Source organism: Ictalurus furcatus, chromosome 10 (genome assembly GCF_023375685.1).
Source record: "Ictalurus furcatus strain D&B chromosome 10, Billie_1.0, whole genome shotgun sequence".
NCBI lineage: Eukaryota > Metazoa > Chordata > Actinopteri > Siluriformes > Ictaluridae > Ictalurus > Ictalurus furcatus.
Window position 1 is genome coordinate 8,366,880 of NC_071264.1, and position 21,628 is coordinate 8,388,507.

At 41.9% G+C, this 21,628-nt stretch overlaps 1 protein-coding gene across 2 annotated transcripts in view; it reads right to left on the bottom strand.

Moving 5' to 3' along the window:
- The window catches only part of diaph3 (diaphanous-related formin 3), a 376,752-nt gene that overhangs the window by 64,681 nt on the left and 290,443 nt on the right, over window positions 1-21,628 (bottom strand). For both annotated transcript variants that reach the window (XR_008386878.1, XM_053634162.1), the window contains 2 exons: window positions 9,045-9,140; window positions 7,134-7,187 (listed from right to left, as the gene is read on the bottom strand). Coding sequence is in view for 1 of the 2 variants with exons in the window: in XM_053634162.1 (XP_053490137.1) it covers window positions 7,134-7,187; window positions 9,045-9,140 (150 nt within the window). In the remaining variant the exon portion in view is untranslated. The remainder of the gene's footprint in view (window positions 1-7,133; window positions 7,188-9,044; window positions 9,141-21,628) is intronic.

Below are 21,628 nucleotides of genomic sequence, written 5' to 3' on the forward strand. Positions count from 1 at the left end.
TAACTTCTCCGACAGAAAAAAGAAAAGTCTTTAGAACAGAGGGCTTTCTGTTTTCTCGAACATAACAAGCTGCATTTTTCTCTTAATAACTTCGAGAGAGAAAGTAAGAGGCTGGTGAGGGAACGGCTCTTTATCACTGTTATATCATAATTGATAACAGGAACCATCTTGTTCTGCAGACGTTCCGCAACATTAAACACAACTATAAACAAATAAAAACTATGGTGTGTCGCTATTAAATGAATTTTTTTTTTAAAGTTCAGAAATTACTGCGAGATAAAACAGGAATAAAACACTTCGAGATGCCCCGCTATTGGAAAATAATCAACTTAACAGATCACACCACCCGGTCGTTAATTACTTTCCTGTAACAGAATAGTCCTTCGTGTTTTTCTTCTTAAATCATCAACAGCGATGCGTTTCCCTACGCTGAGAAATATCAGCATTGTGTCACGACTCTGAGCCAGTAAGCACAAACTGTTTATGTAGAATATTCCCTTAAGCACTAACTGAAAGCAGCACATGCTTGCAGACTCTTCCATAAAGCTTCGTACAGTCTGGAAGCCTCAGTGGAATAACGTGCTCTGAATCTGCAGTCTCGGCTGGCTAGGTCTCCGAGCACCACTGTTTCTTAAAGCCTATTAAAACAGGCAGGGGCAATTACTTTGACACTAGAACATATTGGGGAAAGTTCATATTTCACCCACACTCCTTCATACACTCAGTCCAGCAACTTTCGGTGTGTAATAGCTGAGGCTGCCTCGGGACAAAATGAGTGAGCTAGCACGGAGAGGAAAAAAAAGGGAGGGGGGAAAGAAAAAAAAAAGCCTCAACTGAACCTCATTTCCTCCAAATAAATTTTTAGACTTAGGAAGAACATTTCATCCTAAAAGCATCATCAGCAAAGATCAGAAACCAGAACTGTCTAACATCAGTCCCAGATCTTTTAAGCAAAAATGTATCTGGGCAGTTTATAGCTTGAGAAATGATTAGTTTAAACATCTTGACATCTCGTGATGCTCAAATATGCGCTTTATTCCCTTCATACTCTGCTTCTGCTTTCCCGTCAATCAATAATGATTAGTAACGATTAGTAATGATTAGTATGAATGATGATGTAGCGGATCTCCATTAATTAAGGCACAAAAACAAGAGCTGTCACACTTGAGTTTCATAAAGTAAACAGCAGCGTTAGAAACGTTCCACAAAAGCAGCGTAGTCGAGTAAATCAGCACACAGCAGAGATTCCCAGTAGGAACCGATAAGGTCATTGCATGTGTCCATTAAACCCAGTCGTAAAACCTTTAGTTGCGGTCCATGCTCCTTCACTCATCCAACTGTGAACATTCCCAGGGTTTAATTTACCGAGTGCTCGCTGACCTTTCCTGGCCGACTGCAAATCCATCTTAAGCTCCAATTTAAAAAAAAAAAAAAACGTTACATCATCATTGTGAGGTCAGGTATTAATAAGGGAATCATGCCTAATAGATTCGTAAAGGGAGAATGGTTCAGTGTTTCGGCTGAGTCCGGACCTCCACCTGGAGTTCTCAGTCACACACAGACACTGAAAGACCGGTGATACACTTGCAGAGTAATGTTGCGTACGTGTGTGTGTGTGTGTGCGTGCGCACATTGTTCACACACTTGCCAGTGCATCTTTTATGAATCTGGAGGATTAAAAGCGATATCCAGATATCAGAGTCAAAACAATCCTGGTTTCCAGGGAAATTCCTGATTGACCTGAAGAACGTTAGCGAATTCATTGCAGCTGTTTGGGGCTGTATATTTGCCCATGCGGACATGTCATGCAAAGCTTTCTGCCGATGTTGTGGTGGCTGTTATAATCGTGTGAATCACATATTATACTACAATATTTATACTACAATGTGAACAAGTCATATACACCACATATATTTAGAAACCACAGAGATTAATAAATAACAATGTGATCAGGGACACACCTAGAGTTTAGTTACACGATATGGCCAAAAGTTTGTGGACACCTTACCATCATACTTGTTGAACATACTATGTTAGATTTAATTTCCTTTTTGCCGTTATAATAAGCTCCACTCTTCTGGGAAGGCTTTCCACCAGATTTCAGAGCGTGGCTGTGAGGATTTGTCTTCATTCTGCTACAAGAGCATTAGTGAGGTCAGGTGTTGATGTCAGGTGAGGAGGTCTGGGGTTCAGTCAGTGTTCCAGTTCATCCCAAAGGTGTTCAGTGGGGTTGAGGTCGGGGATCCGTGTAGGACACTCGAGTTCTTCCAGTCCAACCTTAACAAACCATGTCTTCATGGAATTCCCTCTGCATTGTCACGCGGGAACAGGTTTGGGCCGCTTAGGTCCAGTGAAGGGAAATCTTACTGTTACAGCACGCAAAGACTTTCTATACAATTGTTTGCTTCCAACTTTGGGGAAAAGGGTTTGGGGGAAGAACCCCATGCTGGTGTGATGGTCAGGTGTCCACATACTTTTAGCCCTATAGTGTATGGTTAGTCTGCTGCTGACTTGTTACGTTCTATACTCCCTCCACTTTGTGATTTGGTCTTGCACCATATGAATGCGTAGCGTTATCTTCTGAGCACCATAAATAAATTCCTTATTGGGTTAAACCAGACATGCCAATGGTCTTGGATGGGAAACCTTTCCAATTTGAGCTTAACAACTTTGCTACATGGAGCCACATCTCAGTAAAGTCCAAGTCTCTCACAGCTAACGCAGCATATACAGTAGCGCTATCTATACGCATGTGTGTTAGGTAAAGTCAATAGTAAAGTCAGAACAAGCTGAAGAGCCACACCACTCTCTTTGTCTTTCTTGCTCATGCCCCTCTTGGAAGGGAAAAAAAAGAAAAAGACGAACCAGGCGAAGTGCTTTTACAACAAAAGAATAAACAAACAAACAAACAAATAAATATAAACCCAAAGGAGGAGCCCAGCACAGGTACCCAGTGGTCTGCATCACCACAAATTACCTATAAAATCCAAATAGTAGGCTCTTAAACGGACAACCTGCCACCGTAGTGGGAGCTTTATATAATGCAACATAACTTTCCCACTCCCTAAAGTACTGCAGTACTGCCTCCCAATTCCTGGTCACATCAACCTGCCATGGGAGCTCTGTACTGAGACACCCTATGCCCTCCCAATCATATGCACACCACAACCAGAGCTGGCACCCACTGAAATAATGGCTACACACCGAGCTGACCGGTTCATGTAACTTTCCGTGCTTAATTACAGTATCTCTTTGCAAAGATGTTTCTGTTTTAATTCTCTCTGCCGTGCTGCTGGAGTGTGAAACATCAAAGCCCAGGAGATCAATTACAGAGGAGTATTTACAGCAGGGAGGGAGGAGGGAGCAAAGTACAGAGGGGTGCTGACAAACTTTATCATCCATCCTTCTGTTAGTCACTGAGCCTGTGACCGACTGACTGATGTTCGATCGCTTAATACTGATGATAAAGGACAAACCACAGAGGATTAGAACATACACATAACACGGTTTTGTATAGTACAGGCACGCAAACAGATGCCTTAATTTAGTTTCAAGGCAAGACACTACAGGTAGAAATGACAATTCTGGTAAATAATGTCTCATATATAAATATATTTAGTTGGCTGACCTTTAAAATCTTCTAGAATTCTGCATAAGTATAACAAGCATCATCAGATTTTAACACATGTCCTAAAAGTAGATAAAGAGAACCCAAATAAACAAATGAGACAAAAACTCCCCAGATGGGCGAGCAACAAAGATCACTCCAAGAGCAAGACGTGTAACAGTCCACAAGGTCACATAGGAACCCAGGCTAATTTCTAAGCTACTACAGGCCTCTCTCACATTGGGTAATGCTAATGTTCATGAGTCCACCATCAGAAGAACACTGAACAACAATGATGTGAATGGCAGGGTTATAAGGAGAAAGCCACTGCTCTCCAGAAAGAACATTGCTGCCCTTCTGCAGTTTGCTAAAGATCATGTGGACAAGCCAGAAGGCTATTAGAAGAATGTTTTGTCATTTGGTTTAAATGAGAAGTGTTTTGTTTGGAGAAAGGAAAACACTACATTCCAGCATAAGAACCTTATCCCATCTGTGAAACACGGTGGTGGTAGTAGTAGTAGTAGTATCATGGTTAGGGACTGTTTTGCTGCATCTGGTCCAGGATGACTTGTCATCATTGATGGAACAATGAATTCTGAATTGTACCAGTGAATTATAAAGGAAAACGTCAGGACATCTGTCTATGAACTGACACACGAAGAGAAAGTATGTCACGCAGCAAGACAACGACCCTAAGCACACAAGTCATTCGACCAAAGAATGGTTAAAGAAGAATAAAGTTCAAGTTTTGGAAAGGCCAAGTCAAAGTCCTGACCTTAATCCAATAGAAATGTTGTGGAAGGACCTGAAGCAAGCGGTTCATGTGAGGAAACCCACCAACATCCCAGAGTGAAAATCTGATGAAATTTTAGGTCATATTTATGCAGAAATATAGAACACTGTCAAGGGTTCACAAACTTTCAATCACAACTGTCTTTCTCATGAGGATGCCTTAGCAGTGAAATAAAAATCTGAATGAACACCATTAAAATACAAGAATTTTTAGCTTGATTATGTATGTAAATGTATGCATATTTAATTAGATGAAGCCTTGTTTGCATAAATGATTATAATTCTTTTAAAAAGTTCATATGGAAAAATAGTAATATCAGCTGTAAAAGATTATTCACCTGCAGTGCCATGCCTTAATACCATGACATCGCAACGCTATGCATAAGATACCATCCAAGTGACACGGACCACATTTTTAATCAGAGGGGACTACACGCTATAAGCTGATATAATTTGACAAGGTCAAAAAATAAGCAGAACCCTACAGTATTAGTTGAACAAAGCATTTACACAAAGGACTGAGAGCTTGAAAATCTGAACAGCTGAAATACAAGAAATCTACATACAAAGCAAACCATAACCTACTAACGTAATGCGAAAACAAGGAATTAACATGAAACAGCTGAACTCACAAACAAGAGCAACTGTGCTCAGTCATAAACAATTGCTGTATCAGTGTGTGATTAGGTCCCCTGGTACTCTACAGTATATTTAATGGTTGTTCAAATTAGCCTCACATTCACATATACAACATTTTATGCACTATTAACACCGCTTTATCTGCATGATTTCCATAAACGCTGTGTAACCTTGATACTGTCCGGACGTTACATCAGCCAGGCCGTGATACCAATTACTGAATACACGTATACATGCACAGACAGACAAGACGACACCGACAGACACACAGAAACAAAACTCCCCCCTACCTGACAAACCTCAAGAGAGAGAAATAGTCTCATGGCAGGGTACTGTGCAAATAACAAGTAATTAAGTTCAGGCCGTGAGGTAGAGCACCAAGGGGACCAGGGGCCTTTGCGTGCTGAGTGTGTTAGCATGTGACACTGTGGAGTTTTATTTAAAAAGCAGATGGCAGGGTGAAAATGAAGATGAATGGGACAGAGGCCTGGTGTGAGATGAGAGCTAATTATCCAGGTCTGTGCTGGGGCCTGGTGGAGCAGAGGCCTATACGGACGCAGCGAAGCCCGGGGCTCTGTTACTCAGCCAGGCCGCGTTCCGAGCACAGGGACAAGGGCGCAGTAAGACTGCTGTGTCCTCACCGTCACCTCAGAGGACCATATGTCCTCCACGGGGGTTGCTTCAGCAATCCCAGAATGCAATGTGCCAGGCAGAAGAGCAGTAAAAAGTTCTGACAGTCTGACTGAAAAAACATAGATGTCATACGTCTTTCTCTTTCTAAACCACTGGCTTAATTTCTCTCATTTAATTGTGTTAGAGAGTGAGTGAGTGAGTGAGTGAGTGAGTGTGTGTGAGAGAGAGAGATGGAGAGTCAGTATCGAGTGAGAATCCTCAATAATTGTATTCACGCATGCTTGCCCTACCAGCTACAGAGACTCCCATCAAAAGCAATAACAGCCTAAATAAGGTTATAGTTTAATTATTCTAAGTGATTCAATAGTAATTATAGTGCAACCTTGATGAGGCAGCCATTGTTTATCTTGTGCTGATGACTCACACTAGTCCTGCTCCTACAGTACCATACACAATTCTAGGAAATTGAATGCAGACTCAGTATTACAATGTCTTCATGAGCAGATACATAATATTAGGATATTCAGCAATAAGCAAGTTTACACAAACAAGGTTCTGTCGCTGGTGGTTACAATGGACTTTCCTGACATAACAGGTCATTACGGTCTGTACCACACTGAATATAGAGCTCTTACCTTAACAATTTCCCTGTAAGAGGGCCAGGGGCATAGAGCGGTTCTTCAGCAAAACCCTCGCCTACTGCTACTGGGCCAATTTAACTCCAACATAACCGACAGGCTGCCTGTGAAGTGCCATTCTGACAGGTGGGCAATCAACAAGTCTCCGTGGGCAGCTCCAGAGCGCATTAACACTAAGTTGTCATCGGAGCTAATGCATGCACATTAGCAACAATCCCCACTTAGGCAGAAAAAGGAAAAGAAAGAACACCTACGCCAAAGTGCCAATCACTGCCAGGCAGGTTAGAAGCGCTATGATTGGTCAGGGGATTAACGGAAAACACACAAAACATAGATCTTGAAGAAAGAGAAGCAGAGAACAAATATCATGCAAGGAGCTTTGTTCTAGCTAATAAACTGTGATACATCACCAGATACGCGCTCTGATCGAGAATATTTCACAGGTCAATGCGCAATTATGAGACAAAACGCACCACACCGGCTAGTGGAACTGTACAGCATGAACTGTGCAATGCTCATGGAGACAAAAGTCTTAACCGGTATAATGAAAGGTAATGTATCACAATTATGAGTCATGTTACTATGCTTGGAATACATTAGAGAAGCAGCTTGATCAATCTCAATTTCCCTCAGACTTCCCTGGAGTCTGAGGAATGAGGCAAAACTCATAATGTACATATGGTACCAGAGACAGGAAAAGACTAACAGCGCAGTGTTAATGAAGGGGGACTAAGGTTAGATTGCAGTATTAATGAGAAATGAAGAATGGGGAGATGAGCCAAGCACACAGACAGGAGAAATATTTTCCGTTTGCTTCTCTTTACCGTGGTTGCAGTCTTTCAGAACTGGCCTTTGGCTGACCATGTGAGTTGCTTCATCTGTGGAATACCAAAAAAAAAAAAATAACACAACAAACAAACAACAAATAAACAAAAACAAAACCGTGTATGAGCGAGTATAAGACTGAGAAAGACAGACCTATGGGACATTTGTATAAACACGTCTGCTACAATCATTTTTGGTAAGTCAATAGTGTAGGTATTCTCAACTGGGGAGTGAATTCAGTGTTGAAAGATATAAAGTGAGATATTATGAAGAGTGGGTTTTTTTTTTTTTGTCATTGAGGAGTTCATTTCGAGTTCATAGCGTTCTCATTTGATATACGCTATATACACTGATGTGCACAGATCTATGGATTAATCTCAGTGGAATGATTCATACTAGTCTTCTACTCGTGTCTGATTCCACTCCAGCATCAATTTATTAGCAGCATCAATTTAACATTGATTTTATGCAGTTGCTATGTTCTACAACGGAGCGTGCGCCGATGTAGGATGGTTGTTCAGGGGGCATTATTTTTTTTTTCTCTTCCTCTTCTTGCACAGTGCCTACTCGTGTGGTGAAATAGATGAAAACGTCTGTGCTAATGCGGGTGGAGCAGAGCAACAGGAGGTGCGACATTAGACCGTGGTCCAAAATTGCGCTCGGTCTCTCAAGAGCAGAATTTAGCGTGCGCACACAGCTTGACATGACAAGAAGGACTGAAAGAGTTGTATCGTTTCTTACAGCCTGGTTTGGTGGATGTACCCACTTTTAAAATAAATCACCCGACTGCTAACTATATCCAGTTGTCTGAATTATGTTAGTCGTAATAAATAAGAACAAACAGCTCAGCCGTGGCGCTTAATTATCACTCAGACTCAGTAGAATCAACGGAATGTCTAAATAATGAAGCACAAGACGCTGCAAATTTAGACTTAATTAGGATCGAAGTGTTCGTAAGTGAACGCAGAGGTGGCAACAACCTAAACACAACTATTTTTTATTTATTCTTTTGCAGCCCCGACAGTCCCCAGCCCCCGTCCGCTTGATTTCTATTGGCTCATAGGACTGAGGGTCATGAATTCACAGCCCAAAGTTCACCTTCGATAACGGTGGTGCAAATGAACCGCTACCAGAAGCAAGAGTGACATTCAGGTCTCGTGTCCTTTCCCCTTCAGTGATTTAACGTTACTGCTGGGCGAATTGTATTTGCATTCAGTCTGATTGCTGCTTTATCTGAAAAGCACCAAAGCTGTTGGCACCTCTGAGAGTGAGCAAACGAACAGAAAACGCTGCAGAGAAGAGCTGATTAGATATCTTCAAATCTTTTGATAAAATATTCATTTCATTTTTTTTTTTATTTTTTTTTTACATAAGTGAAAAAATTGCATTGCAACTTAAGCGTTTATTTGAATTAGGCTGTCAGTTTGGTTGCAGCCGAATGCATGTGTGTGTGTGTGTGTGTTCCTGAACCCAGGAGGCATGAGGATGGGCTGGATTCACTCAGACTGTGGTCAGAGCGATCAGAGCAGGCCATACTAGAAGTACCTGGCTCTGTAACCAGTTGTGACATCAGCCATCCAGTGTGAACATCAGAGCCAGACAGCAGCCGTAATAAAAGAGGAGTAGATGTCCTATGCTTTACCTTACTGAGGGGAGGAAGATGGGTCCCGAAGGTTCCATACCAGCTATACTAACGTGATTTTATACATTCACACTGCCCACTCGAGAGACGCGGTCCGGGTGAGATTCATGGTGTCGAGAGAAGTGCAATATAGCAGATAGATAGCAAGGGCTTTAAGAAGAGATTACTGAAGAAAGACTGAAGGTGCAGGGGCTGCATGTCAAATGAGAGGTATAGCGAGTGTGATGGCGGGAAGTGGAGAGGACGTGATGAAAGAGATGAGACTCACCTCGGGGCCTAGGTGCTCTCTTCCGTCGGTCTCTGAAAGCAGCTCCGGATTGCAGCGCTTCCAGCAGACTGTCCATCACGCCAGTCTCATCTTTTTCTACACAGAGATAGAGAGAGAGAGAGATAATCAGATGCTGCTTTCCTTTTCCATTTCACTTTCATGTCCTTGGGTGTGAGTTAGCATAGCAAAGCCTACTGATTCAACAAGCTAGACCATGAACAGTACATCAGAGTGCAAAGCCTGGCGATTTGAGAAGCAGACAAGCCCTTAACTGGCTCGTACATCACCTACAAGCTTCTCATTCTAAACAAATCCACTGTATTGGAGATTTTCTCGGCCCGCTCATAAAAATAAATAAATAAATAAACAACAACAACAACAAAAAAAAACTACATAAAAACGGATCCAGAGTTGAAGTTGTTAACCTGAGACCGCTGGCGCCTCCGGAGAAGAGAGTGGCCCAAGTGGACAGAATAGAGTCACCCTGGGTTTAAGCCTGCAACTAAATCACTGACTACAGCACATCCCCCCTCTGAACACACACACAGACACAGTTAGCAGGGGAGAAAGAAAAAGAGGAAAGCAGAAAATAAATCTGACAGAAAAGTCTTTCACAGGGTTTTCAAAAAGTGTTTTTCAGCCATGTGCTGGAACAGGGGAAGCCTTGTGTGTATGTTTGAGCGCGCACAGCCTTGAGAGTGTAACCTTGCGAAGCAATCCTTTGGCATATTGATACCGAACGTGCCGAAAGAAAAGAAACGTACGCGCGCTCATATATAGTCAAATGGTGGAAAAAGATTTCATGCTTTATGAACAAAACAGATTAAATCATGGTTTGCAATATAGCTTTCTTCAGTCCAGTTTGAGCTCAGTTTCATATTAGGCTTCTTGAGGGAAAAAAAAAAAAAGAAAGCATCACCTACGTATGTGCAAGAAAACATGGAGTGACTGTACAATTCCAATAATCATAAACACACCACTGTGCCACTGCATTTAAAAACAACTAAATGGCTAATCCTGATTACCAGTGAGCATATTTCATCACCTCAGGAACTTAGTTCAATGGCTTAAACCTATCATGGTCCGATATTCAGATTATTAATAGACTACGTAGTGAGTGAATTAGAACCACATAAAGCCGATGTGTTTAAAGGGCTAACCAGCTGAAATAACAACACGAGACTCATAACATGTTCTGTTGGTGGAGTACTTTTAAAAGCAAGTGGCTAACGTGACCAAGCTACTTTGAGTGTCAATCGTAAATTGTTATGAAATTGAGTTTGGTTTCCCATCACTTTGTTCACACACACACACACACACACACACACACACACACACACACACACACACACACTGGTTTGCTAGTTATAATATCAGCACAACGATCTGCAGCTTAGACATCAAAACGAGACACGTTCATGAGGCTGTCATTTCTAGCCCGACCTTAAACTGTCAATAACACGCGTTTATTGTAAAGAAAAATATTGGGACGTATACACGACATGGCCAAATGTTTGTGAACACCTGACTCTCACACCCAAAAATATGCTTGTTAAACATCCCGTTCCAGATTAAGTCCCCCATTGCTGTTATAATAGCCTCCACTCTTCTGGGAAGGCTTGGCACTAGATTTTGGAGCGTGGCTGTGGGGATGTGTGTTCATTCATCCACAAGAACATTAGTGAGGTCAGGTAAGAAGACCTGGGGTGCAGTCGGCGATCCAGTTCTAGACAATTGTGTGCTTCCAACCTTTGTACCAACAGTCTGGAGAAAAACTACACAAGGGTGTGATGGTCAGGTGTCCACATACTTTTGGCCATATCACGGACTGTATCATGTCAAATGAACTTGACAAAGACGGAGCACCGTTCCTGAAAATAATCTGTGGAGAAGCAACTTTTGCCTCATTTCGCAACGTGGGAATGGGCGGGGTTTAAAATTGTACCACATCCAGCCAGCCAATAGAGGGGCTCGGAGACATTTTGGCTTCACGTTTGAATTCCTGTCGTGATGTCCACCCATATACGTAATGCAGTCATTGGTCTGAGGCTCACACATCTATTTACCCAGTGTGCCCCACTTGCGTTTTATAATGAGGTAGTAGGTTCTAAAGGAGTGTGGAGAAGGGGAGGGTTCGGGAAGATAACAGAACATGGAGGTGTTCCCATTCTATATATAATGTATTCATATTTTCTTCCTTTATCGTGATGGTAAAGGTGTAGAGATGTTTATCGGCCATTTTGAAACGTGCACGTTTAAATCCTACACATGATGTCAGAAGCTGAAGTAGCACAAACTATGCAAAGTGTCAGACAACGCTGCTGAATATGGCTCTATAGTTGGAAAAGATCCAGAATGTGTCGGGGAAAGAAAAAAAAAAAGCAGAACCATATGCCAGTTGTAAGAGAAAACCCTGAAATACAGAGCCAGAGGAACAGACGAGGAACAGTATGTTGTCTAAGGATGTATCAGAGGAGCTCCTGTCTCTCAAGCCTTCTCTCTCTGGTGAACACCGACTCAATTAGAAATGGAAAATGAACCAAATGCAATGAGGATCTGCCACCAAATTAACAAACACCGTACGAAATGCAAAGCTCATGTAAGATTTCTCATGTTGCATGTGGACTTGAAGTCAGAGATCATTTCAACTACACTTCACATGATTTGATGGACTACTGGTTAAGGGAGCTCGGCAAAAAGGCCAGAGAGTATCCTTCCCACTACAGCATAACAGTTCCCACTTGACATTTCTGCAACAGAAAGCAAACTGAAAAGAAGAAATCAAAAAAAAAAGATCTAAATCAAATAAAACTCTCTCATACCATAGCCAGAGGGAAAGGGTAGGCTACATGACATAACTAGACTACGAATGACAACCGCTCGGAATAAACAGTTAATTATCACATACATTTCGCACAAATTATTAATCAAATTATAGTTTTTATCTACTGCATATTTAGCACCCAGCACCAACTAGCGTTTCCTTACATTTATTCCAAACCAAAAGGTGTTTGTTTATCACGATTTGTCCTACCATAATTTATCTCCCTGTTATCCATCAATAATTTCTTGGGTAGTCTATGTCTTTCAAGACCTCCTTTCTCCTCCTACACTACAGATTACATCGTGCTCCTTCCCATAGGTGTTAATGACATGGGTCTGGTTCATATTGGTGAGGGGGGGCGCAAATAATACAGTGCAGGTGGGCCTCAATCAACAGCTATTCTTTAAGTGAGTAGCAAAGAGACAGGGGGGAGAATAGATAATTGTGGGGTAGGAATATATATATATATGTATATATACACACACACCCCTGCAATCTACAATGGTCTATTTTTACTCAGCATTGCAGGGCTAAAAGTACACACCAGCCAGTGCTAAAAGAACGCAGTAAAACCAGGCGTGAATATCAATCACATATTGCATTGTTCAACACTGAGGGAGCAGCACAGAGAGCCAAACCCTACAAACCTCATCCAATCACAGCACTGTCTGTCTGAGCGCGCATGCCAGAGGACACTAGAAAGACACTTCTTGACACCCACGTCATTACCAAGCTTAGTGCTGAACTCTGCTATACACAATCCAATCTAATCCAGGCCAATTACAAAGATCTGCAATCCGACACGTACACTGCGCCGAACACTTAATCTGGAGAACAGACCAGGATGGAGTGAAAAGGGAAAGGTGGGAGGCTACTAATATTTGACCTTAACACCGTGGTTGCCTTTTATTACCCCGTACAGTGGGTGGGTGTAGAGAATGATGGATGGAGGGGTAGATTAATGGACTGATGGATGGACAGGTGAGTAGTTAGGTGGAAGATAAATAAGAGAACAAGAACACGTCAGAGGAAAGGGAAAAAGAAAAAAAAAAAAAAGAGATGAGATGAGAAAGATAGAGGAGGGAACCTGCTGGGCCACTGATGGAGGAGACAGAAAGGGTGAGGAGAGTTTAATAACAGAGAATGAAGGGGGATGTGGAGGTGTGAGAGAAAAACATGTGGGATGATTTAGTGGCCAAAAGAACTACACCAGACTGACCAATCTGGTGGACATTTGGTTCTCTCCTTGCTCTCCATTAAGATTTACAATTAAATGACTTTATAGTTCTTTAGAAGATTAAAAGATTCTGCACACATTTTTACCATCAAATCAGCTGCTTCTAATCAGTTTGTAATGTCATGGTACCTGTGATATCTGAGAAAGCTGTATTGTCACATAACTTAGCATAAAATTGATATTATACCATTACGTTCGCCTAGGCTCATGATTAATGACGGCAATCAAATCAAATCCAAGCAGACTGCACACTGTGCTCCGTGGGAAAAAAAAACAAAAAAACATTACAATGAGAAAACTACAGCATTCACCTACAACATCTTAAACATATAATTCGGCTCAAGGAGTTTGTTGCTAGCGGCCCGTAGCAACAAGCGACACAAGAGCAAATGCTGGCTAGGTGAATTAATGTCTACAGACATTGCTAGGTGTGTGTTTTGACAACAAAGGATTCTGACACGATGAAACCATTGAGAGAAAAAACATCTGTACAGAAGAGCTTTTCCCAAGTAGAATAAAGCCCGCTTTTGTCCAGTGCAATGCTACACGGTTCACCGTAACTAAATCGGCTAACTAGTTAGGGTGAACATATTCCGGTTTTCCAAAAAGAGGACATCTTTTGTTTACACTATTAGCGTCACTTAAATGTATAGAAAGAAAATCGGTTTCACTCCGTCCACGTTTGACGTTTTTCCCTAGATTCCTTTGAATGTCCACGGGATACGATTTTAAGGTCCGAAAAAGAGGACGTTTGGTCACCTTATAACTAGCGCACTTCATTTACAGCGGACATTACAAAAAACATGTACTTGGTCTAGCGGGGGGGGGGGGAAATTAAAAAAAATGCTATGGATGCATCCCTAAAAACAACTCTAGCAGAACGAGAAGATCCATGAAGGTTGTAGCTACATGACGTCATTCATTCACACGGATATATGTGCCTGAAGGGAGCACAGAATGTGGTACCCTTCATAAAATAGCTCCTTAAGGAAAATCAAATATAACCTGATCAAAAGCCAACACAAAAATGCCTAAGAGATTCTGAAAAAAAGGGACACACTAAATACAAGATGTTCTAATCAGTAAGCGGTCTGTAATTACCTCCTATCTGACCTTTGCAAATCCCCATATTGAGATCTTTTCTCTTTCACGCCACAGCTTATGAACAGATACACAGAGCTGATCTCAGCTTCCCTACCCGACTTATGTCGCTCTGTCAAAATGCCAGCCGCCAATCTGATCTGACAAATGCACATCATGATTCCAAAGTCATTTTTAGATCATAAAGGTCAAATATTCTTGTGACAAAAGGATGAGAACGTGTATTTCTTTAACATGCAAAATGTACAGTGTTCAGTGGATGTATCCTGCAGAAATTCTGCTATCTGTATACTGTAATGTTTTCCCCACACCTTGAAGGTGAACCTTTCCTTTACACACACAATGCATGATAACACTATCCTCAAAAGGGCTTGGATTAGCAATTTATATGTCTGATTGGACTTACAAAAGCGAAAGATTCCAGTGTTTAATACGTTAAAACGTGTTAAATAAAAGACAAAACAGCCAGCACCAATATACGCATAGAATCAACACCGCAAAATATCCATATTCTAGCCATTAAAATGGAAGCATTTGTACATTTTATGTTTCATGAAATTTCATTTCACTTCACACGTTTTCCCCAAGAGCAAGAATTCACTAATTCTATGAAATAATGTGCTTCGTGAGATGCCTAAATACAAAGTCAGTTCACTGTAAATTCACTTTTACATGAGGCCATGATTTTTAGTCATTAAAATAGCTGTACTATTTTTTTTTTGTTCCATGTGACCTTGGTGGCTGTCACACTTTAGAAAAGAACGGTTCTCTTATTGTCGAGTGTGAGTGCCCAGAAATCTTAAAGCAGAAACACCCAGGAATGGCTATTTTGGACTTTAACCCTCTTACCCCGTATGGCCGAAAAACCGGCTTGCCCGTCTTTGATCTATTCCCGTAAGGACGATAGACCGGCTTGGTCGTCTATGCCAAATCCCCGTAAGGCCGATATAGAGGATTTACAGTGTAAACGTTATCCCCGTAAGGCCGGTGTACCGGCATTACTCTGCTATGATTCCTTACTTATTTAGTTATTTTTTTTTGACCCGGAAGGTTGATGACGTCACGACGTGATTACGTTATTACGCCGGCATTACGATGAAGCTGATCCAAGCGTGAATATTGGTGTAATAGTAGAAGTGAACTAAAAATGCCAAAGCGAAAAGCTAATCGTGTTACAGCTAAAGTTACACCTACAGTGAACACAGGTACATCGAAAACAATGAAAAAAAAGAAAACATACACGGTTACACAGGCGAGAGCGAGGATTCTAGATAGTGACAGCGGTGAAAGTTCAGGCGATGTTGAAACCGAAACTGATAGAGACGCAATCTCTCCTGATTCAGACCCTGATCCGTCTTCATCTTCAGCATCAACCGGTGCGACTGACACTGCAGGGGTCCATTTCTACGGGACCATTTCTGTGCATTCGTGAAAACACTACCTGCTGGTCTGATTATCACCAGAAACTTGACTTTTGGCGCTAAAATGCATTTATTTATTTATTATTTATAAAGGCATTGACCACGCTGATGCTCGTATGGTACTTCTAAATGAGTAGAAGGATTTTAGCCAGCATTTTTTCGTCATTTCTCTAGTTCAGAATTGTGCTCTAAGTTTAGTAAAAACACTGAACTGCTTCATTTTCAAAGTAACATTACACAAATACATTGTTATAAGTTGTTTCAAGGCCTAAAAATGTTCAAATTAAAATGTTGATTTTGGCCCAGGAGCTCAGGGTTGGTGTGCTGTTTCTCTGGGGAATATAGGGTTATGGGACATAATACTGTGGGAACTTAGGGGTAAGAGGGTTATTGATCAAAAGGTGCAGGATCTTTATTGGTACCTAGAATAATGAAGGCTACAACAGAGGGTAGAGCTTTCTCTCATAAATCCCAACAGTTTTGGAACAGCCTTCCAATTCGTGTATGGGACTCGGACATGGTCGCGGTCTTTAAGTCTAAACTAAAATCCTGTTTGTTTAGTCAAGCTTTTTGTTAATGGCTTTTTTAAAGCGGAGTATGGCCCCGCATGGATAGCCTACAGTTCACCATGGGTTTACAGTGGATGGTACCACACAGACACCCTAAAGATGGCTGAGGACATTCTTTCTTTGATAGCCAGCAACTGCTATGAACAGTTTACACTCAAGTCTTCATCCCCACATCACAGTATAGTATGTATTGATTCTCATAGACAAAAAGCTCCTTTTAACACACTTGGCATGCTTGACTTTATAATACACAATTATATAAGTGGAATGATTTATATTTACACTATCCGGTGTCACCCAGATGAGGATGGGTTCCTTTCCGAGTCTGGTTCCTCAAGGATTCTTGTTGCTACCATCACCTCTGGCTTGCTCACTAGCCATAAATTTAAAGTAAAAATGTATATCCAGATTTCTCTAAAGCTGCTTTGTTTAAAAAAAAAAAAAAAAAAAAAAAAGCGCTATACAAATAAAATTCTATTGAATTGAACTTCTGAGGCTCACACATGAGATGCGTTTACACTAGCGAGTGGAAAAGCCACTTTTTTATTTTGAGCTGGATTTTCAGGCCCAACCTGCAGTTAGTTTCTATATACTGCTTGAGTCAAATATATTATACGGACAAAGATTTGTGGACACCTGACCATCATACCCATATGTCTTTGCTGAACATTTTGAAGCATGACTGTGGGGATTTGTGCTCCTTCAGCAACAAGAGCGTTAGTGAGGTCGGTCACTGATGTTGGATGAGGAGTTTTAGGGTGCAGTCGGTGTTCCAGTTCATCCCGAAGGTGTTCAGTGGGGTTGAGGTCAGGGCTCTGTGCAGGATACTCGAGTTTCCTACTAATTAGTGCGTTATTTAATTTGTGTTTTACTACTTAGAAGAAGATATAAATAGATATATAGGCATATGGTAGTGCCTCTGGTGAGGGTATGTTGCTAATACAGTTAGCTTGCACTGCTAACCTGCTAGCCGAGGTAACACAGATGAATGGGCGCTACATGTCCATGCGCGACGACAGTAGAACTCACTCCATGCTCACGAGCGACTTATCGCATGTTAGAATGAACTCGATGACTCAGCATTACAATTCTTAACAGAGCTGAAGCCAAGTGAAGAACTGAGATGTTGGTGAAATTGAAAAAGGTTAAACAGACAGCTGAATGTGGTAGAAACACAAAAGTCAAATCTGGAAACATTTGAAAGTCTACAGACTTACTTTCAGGTGTCTTCTTTTTCCTTGAGACTCTTAATATGTAGTTTTCCCTCTAGTAACGGAATTCTATATTGAGTGTGCACTGTGGTAGTCGGGGTCAGAGTTCAGCGCTTCAGGGATTCTCCAGAATCCACCATGAATCGTCCCCAGAGGAGCGATCACATTTCTGCAGTGTTTTTTTTAACATCCGTAGTTCTAATTTTGAGGGAACTGATGCCTCGAAAAAGAGGCATTACTTTCTTTCCTGTGTGCTCTCTCTATCTTCAGCTCCTACATCATTACTCTGTGTGTGTGTGTGTGTGTGAAAACATATTATAGAAGTAAAAATAGTGCAGAGCTTCAGTTTGTGCAGCAATTTATCATACAATTCCTTCAGCAAACTGCTTCTTACACAGCCAAAAAGTGTCTCCCTGCACACAGTGCTGCACCCACTGCAGGTGCCTCGCATTACCACAGTGCTTTAACTGACAGTTACCGTGGAGACAAAGCGGGGGGGTGGCAATGGTAACCTGGAAACAAAAAAGCTCCTATTTGTGCTACGACTGATTTCTGACAGGAAGGATGAGAGGAAGCATAAAGCAGACAGTTAGAGAGAGAGAGAGGGAGAGAGAGAGAGAGAGAGAGAGGGAGAGATAGACAGACAGAGAGAGAGTAAGGCAGCAACAGCATGACCAATGTATTTGTAAGTACAAATTGGTAATTCTTTTCATTAAACCCTCGGTGGGAACAAGACAGACTTTATACGTTTTAAATTGATCCATTAAGAGTCAGAAGAGTAAAGCACAAGGTTATAAATATAAGAGCTGTGGCTCTCGGGAAGAACACAGGGATGTGAACGCCACAAAGTACTGGCTGTGATTCTTCTGTTACTCATCGCTCCGGTAACTAAGATTGCAGTTTGACGTTTTCTGAGCACCAACAATAGTATCTCAGGGTGTTGCCTGCAGCTGTGTTAGCTACTGATTTATCCCCCCCCCCCCCCCCACACCATATCACATGGACAATGAGTGATAGCATAAAACAACAAATAGTCTGAGGCCCTGTTTACACTAGTGTGTTTTCGTTTTAAAACGCATAACTGTTGCTACGGTTACGCCTGCCGTCTACACTACTCCGGCGTTTTCGACCAGAAAACAGAAACTTTTGGAAACGCCGTAGACCACGTTTTAGTTTGAAAACTCCGGGCTCGCGTTTCAGTGGAAACAGACCAAAATGAAGACTTTTGAAAAAACGAAGGCGGGGCTTTGCCCACATTCGCCCCGTGATTGGGATCTCTGGATCATTGGGTATCCTTCCCCGATTCGTCAAGCCCCTACCATATGACCGTTACGCTACCTTGATCGTATACACGACAACGCGGAGACTGAACCGCAAGCTTTGCTGGCTTTGCCGTCATTCTTAGCAGCCACCGTGCAGTTAAATTCTGTATTTTATAATACTGCAGCTGCTACATGCGCAAGAGGCGAACTACGATTAGAGTAGGGTTGGCTGATTATTTTTTTTTAATTAATCGGATGGGGCGGGGCAGACTTTGAGTACCATTTTTTCATTTATTTAAAATAAAATCCACAAACTGAGTGTTACAAATATAAACGTCAGACTAAAACTTTACACAACTGTTTGTCCAATTATACAAGACTGAAAAGAAGCCAATACACACACACACACACACACACACACACACACCCACCCCAGAATATATATTATTCATTTAGGACTGTAGTTTAATTCTGTGCTTTTTGTGCATCCGTAAAAATAATGCATAAATATTTATATATAATATAAACTAAGCGTATAACCAAGTATATAAACAGGAAACTGGAGAAAGTCAGTGTCCGTGACTCTGGGATTCTGCTAAAGCTGGCGGTGTCGCATTACGTGTGTATGACGTCATGCGCTGTCGACTAGGAAGCGGCTTTTACTTCCGGGTAGTAAAAAACGGCTCGTGTTCTATTTGAGATGATATTACCTTTCTAAAATCCACACGCACGACGGTAGCGCAGAGTGCACAGTGTAAGTGTGTAGTACTTCGTTTGGGACACAACTTTAGTATTTACTCTCCGAAGCGTGTTTTCGGAACAGAAGTAACGTAATGAGTAGACACACCCCGTGCCACACAGACCGACTAATCCATAATTGGTTATTATCGATTTTATCGATTAGTTGTTGCAGCTCTAGTTAAGAGCAATCGGCAAAAAATCTCATTTCAAGCGACATAAGCCCTACATGGAACAGCGGTTTTGGGTTAGACCGGGAAGAACTAGTGCCTGGTGGGACATTTGTCAACGAAGTTGTTCCTGAGGAACGGCGACACGACTTTCATTTGTCCAGATCGGCCCTGACAACACCACACGAAGACGTCCTCGCTTTTCCTCGCCGTTATGCTCATTGTTGTGCCTGCCGGTGACTGGCAACCAACTTCCTGTTTACACTTGTACGCGCATGCCCAGTGTGCACGGATGGTCATGTGACATGCGTTTTCGGTCGGGTAGTGTGAACGGAGATCGTTTCTGAAACACAGCGCAAACGCCAGCGTGGACGAGGATCGTTTTTGTTTTAAAAAGTGTAAACGGGGCCTGATTCTTTTATCAAAATTGTGCTGGCAAAAGCAACATCATTTACATTTACAGCCTTATCCAGAGCAACTTACAGAAATCCTCATGCTCGTTCACTAGGTCAGGGACTACGAGGACTCAGTCTAAAGTGGAGGTTCATTCAGGTGCTTCATTCCACCACCTAGGTGCCAGAACAGACAAGCGTCTGGACGCATGCCTTCCTTGTACCCTGAGAGATGGTGGGTCCAACCGAGCAGTACTATAATGAGGGCGTGATAAGTGCTTTGAGGCAGCTAGGTGCTGGTCCATGTTTGGCTTTGTAGGTTTAATTGAACTATGATGCGAGGCGCTACAGGAAGCCAGTGGAGGGAGTGTAGCAGTGGGGTGTGGGTTGTGGTAGTCCAGTCTCGAAATGACAAGCAAGTGAACAAGCACCTGAGTGGCCTGTATGGATAGAAATGGACGACTGAGGGTAGAAAGAGACGAATCCTTTTCATGACGTAAATGAGAAATCGGCGGGTCAGATTAGCACCGTGAGAGGAGGAGGACAGTCATTTGTCCGTGGTACATCATGCTGTATTATTGTTCTAACTTTTATCTTCAAGTACAAATAGTGTTTATACCACAGACGTGTTAAATTCTCAATTCAGAAGGTGTTGATTAACATTATTCGCTCCACAGTGTAGTTATATTCTTCAAAGAGGTGGTGTGTATTATTTTTTGCGACAGCGGTTAAAACCGCAACAGGAACGACAGGTTAATATTAACGTGCTCGTTCAATATTGTTAATGTTTCTATAGTAACGGCTCATACGCAGGGACTTGCACAGCTGACGCGCCACATAATCTAAGACTAATAATAAACGGATTAAATAACGTGCTGTTATTTAACAAGAGACAAATGTATAAATCACTGACATGGTAATGTTTTCTGTGAGGAGACGTTTAACAGTTTCCCGCCATGGAAAAGACGGAAAGACGTTATTAAGAACCATGACAAGCTGAGGTGTGGGGTTTTTTTGGCTTATTAACTTGAAAAGAGAGAGAGAGAGAAAGAGAGTGAGCGAGAACGAGAGAGAGAGAAAGAGTGAGAGAGAGAAAGAGAGAGAGAAAGAGATAGAGAAAGACAGAGAGAGAGAGTGAGAGAGAGAAAGAGAGAGAGTGAAAGAGAGTGAGAGAGAAAGAGTGAGAGTGAAAGAGTGAGAGAGAAAGAGTGAGAGAGTGAAAGAGAGTGAGAGAGTGAGAGAGAAAGAGTGAGAGAGAGAAAGAGAGAGAGAGAACGAGAGAAAGACAGAGAGAGAAAGAGAGTGAGAGAGAGTGAGAGAGAGAGAGAAAGAGAGAGATAACGAGAGAGAGAGAGTGAGAGAGAAAGAAGGAGAGAGTGAGAGAGAGAGAGAATGAGAGAGAGAAAGAAGGAGAGAGTGAGAGAGAGAGAGAATGAGAGAGAGAAAGAAGGAGAGAGTGAGAGAGAGAGAGAATGAGAGAGAGAAAGAGAGAGAGAGAGTGAGTGAGCGAGAGAGAGAGAAAGAGAGAGAAGGAGAGAGAAGGAGAGAGAGGCTGGTGAGAGAACTACTGTTTATATCTTAAGGCTGTTACAATGTTATAACATAAGTGGTTATAAAAATACATAAAGGAACTTATTTTGCAGCATTCCACAGCATTAA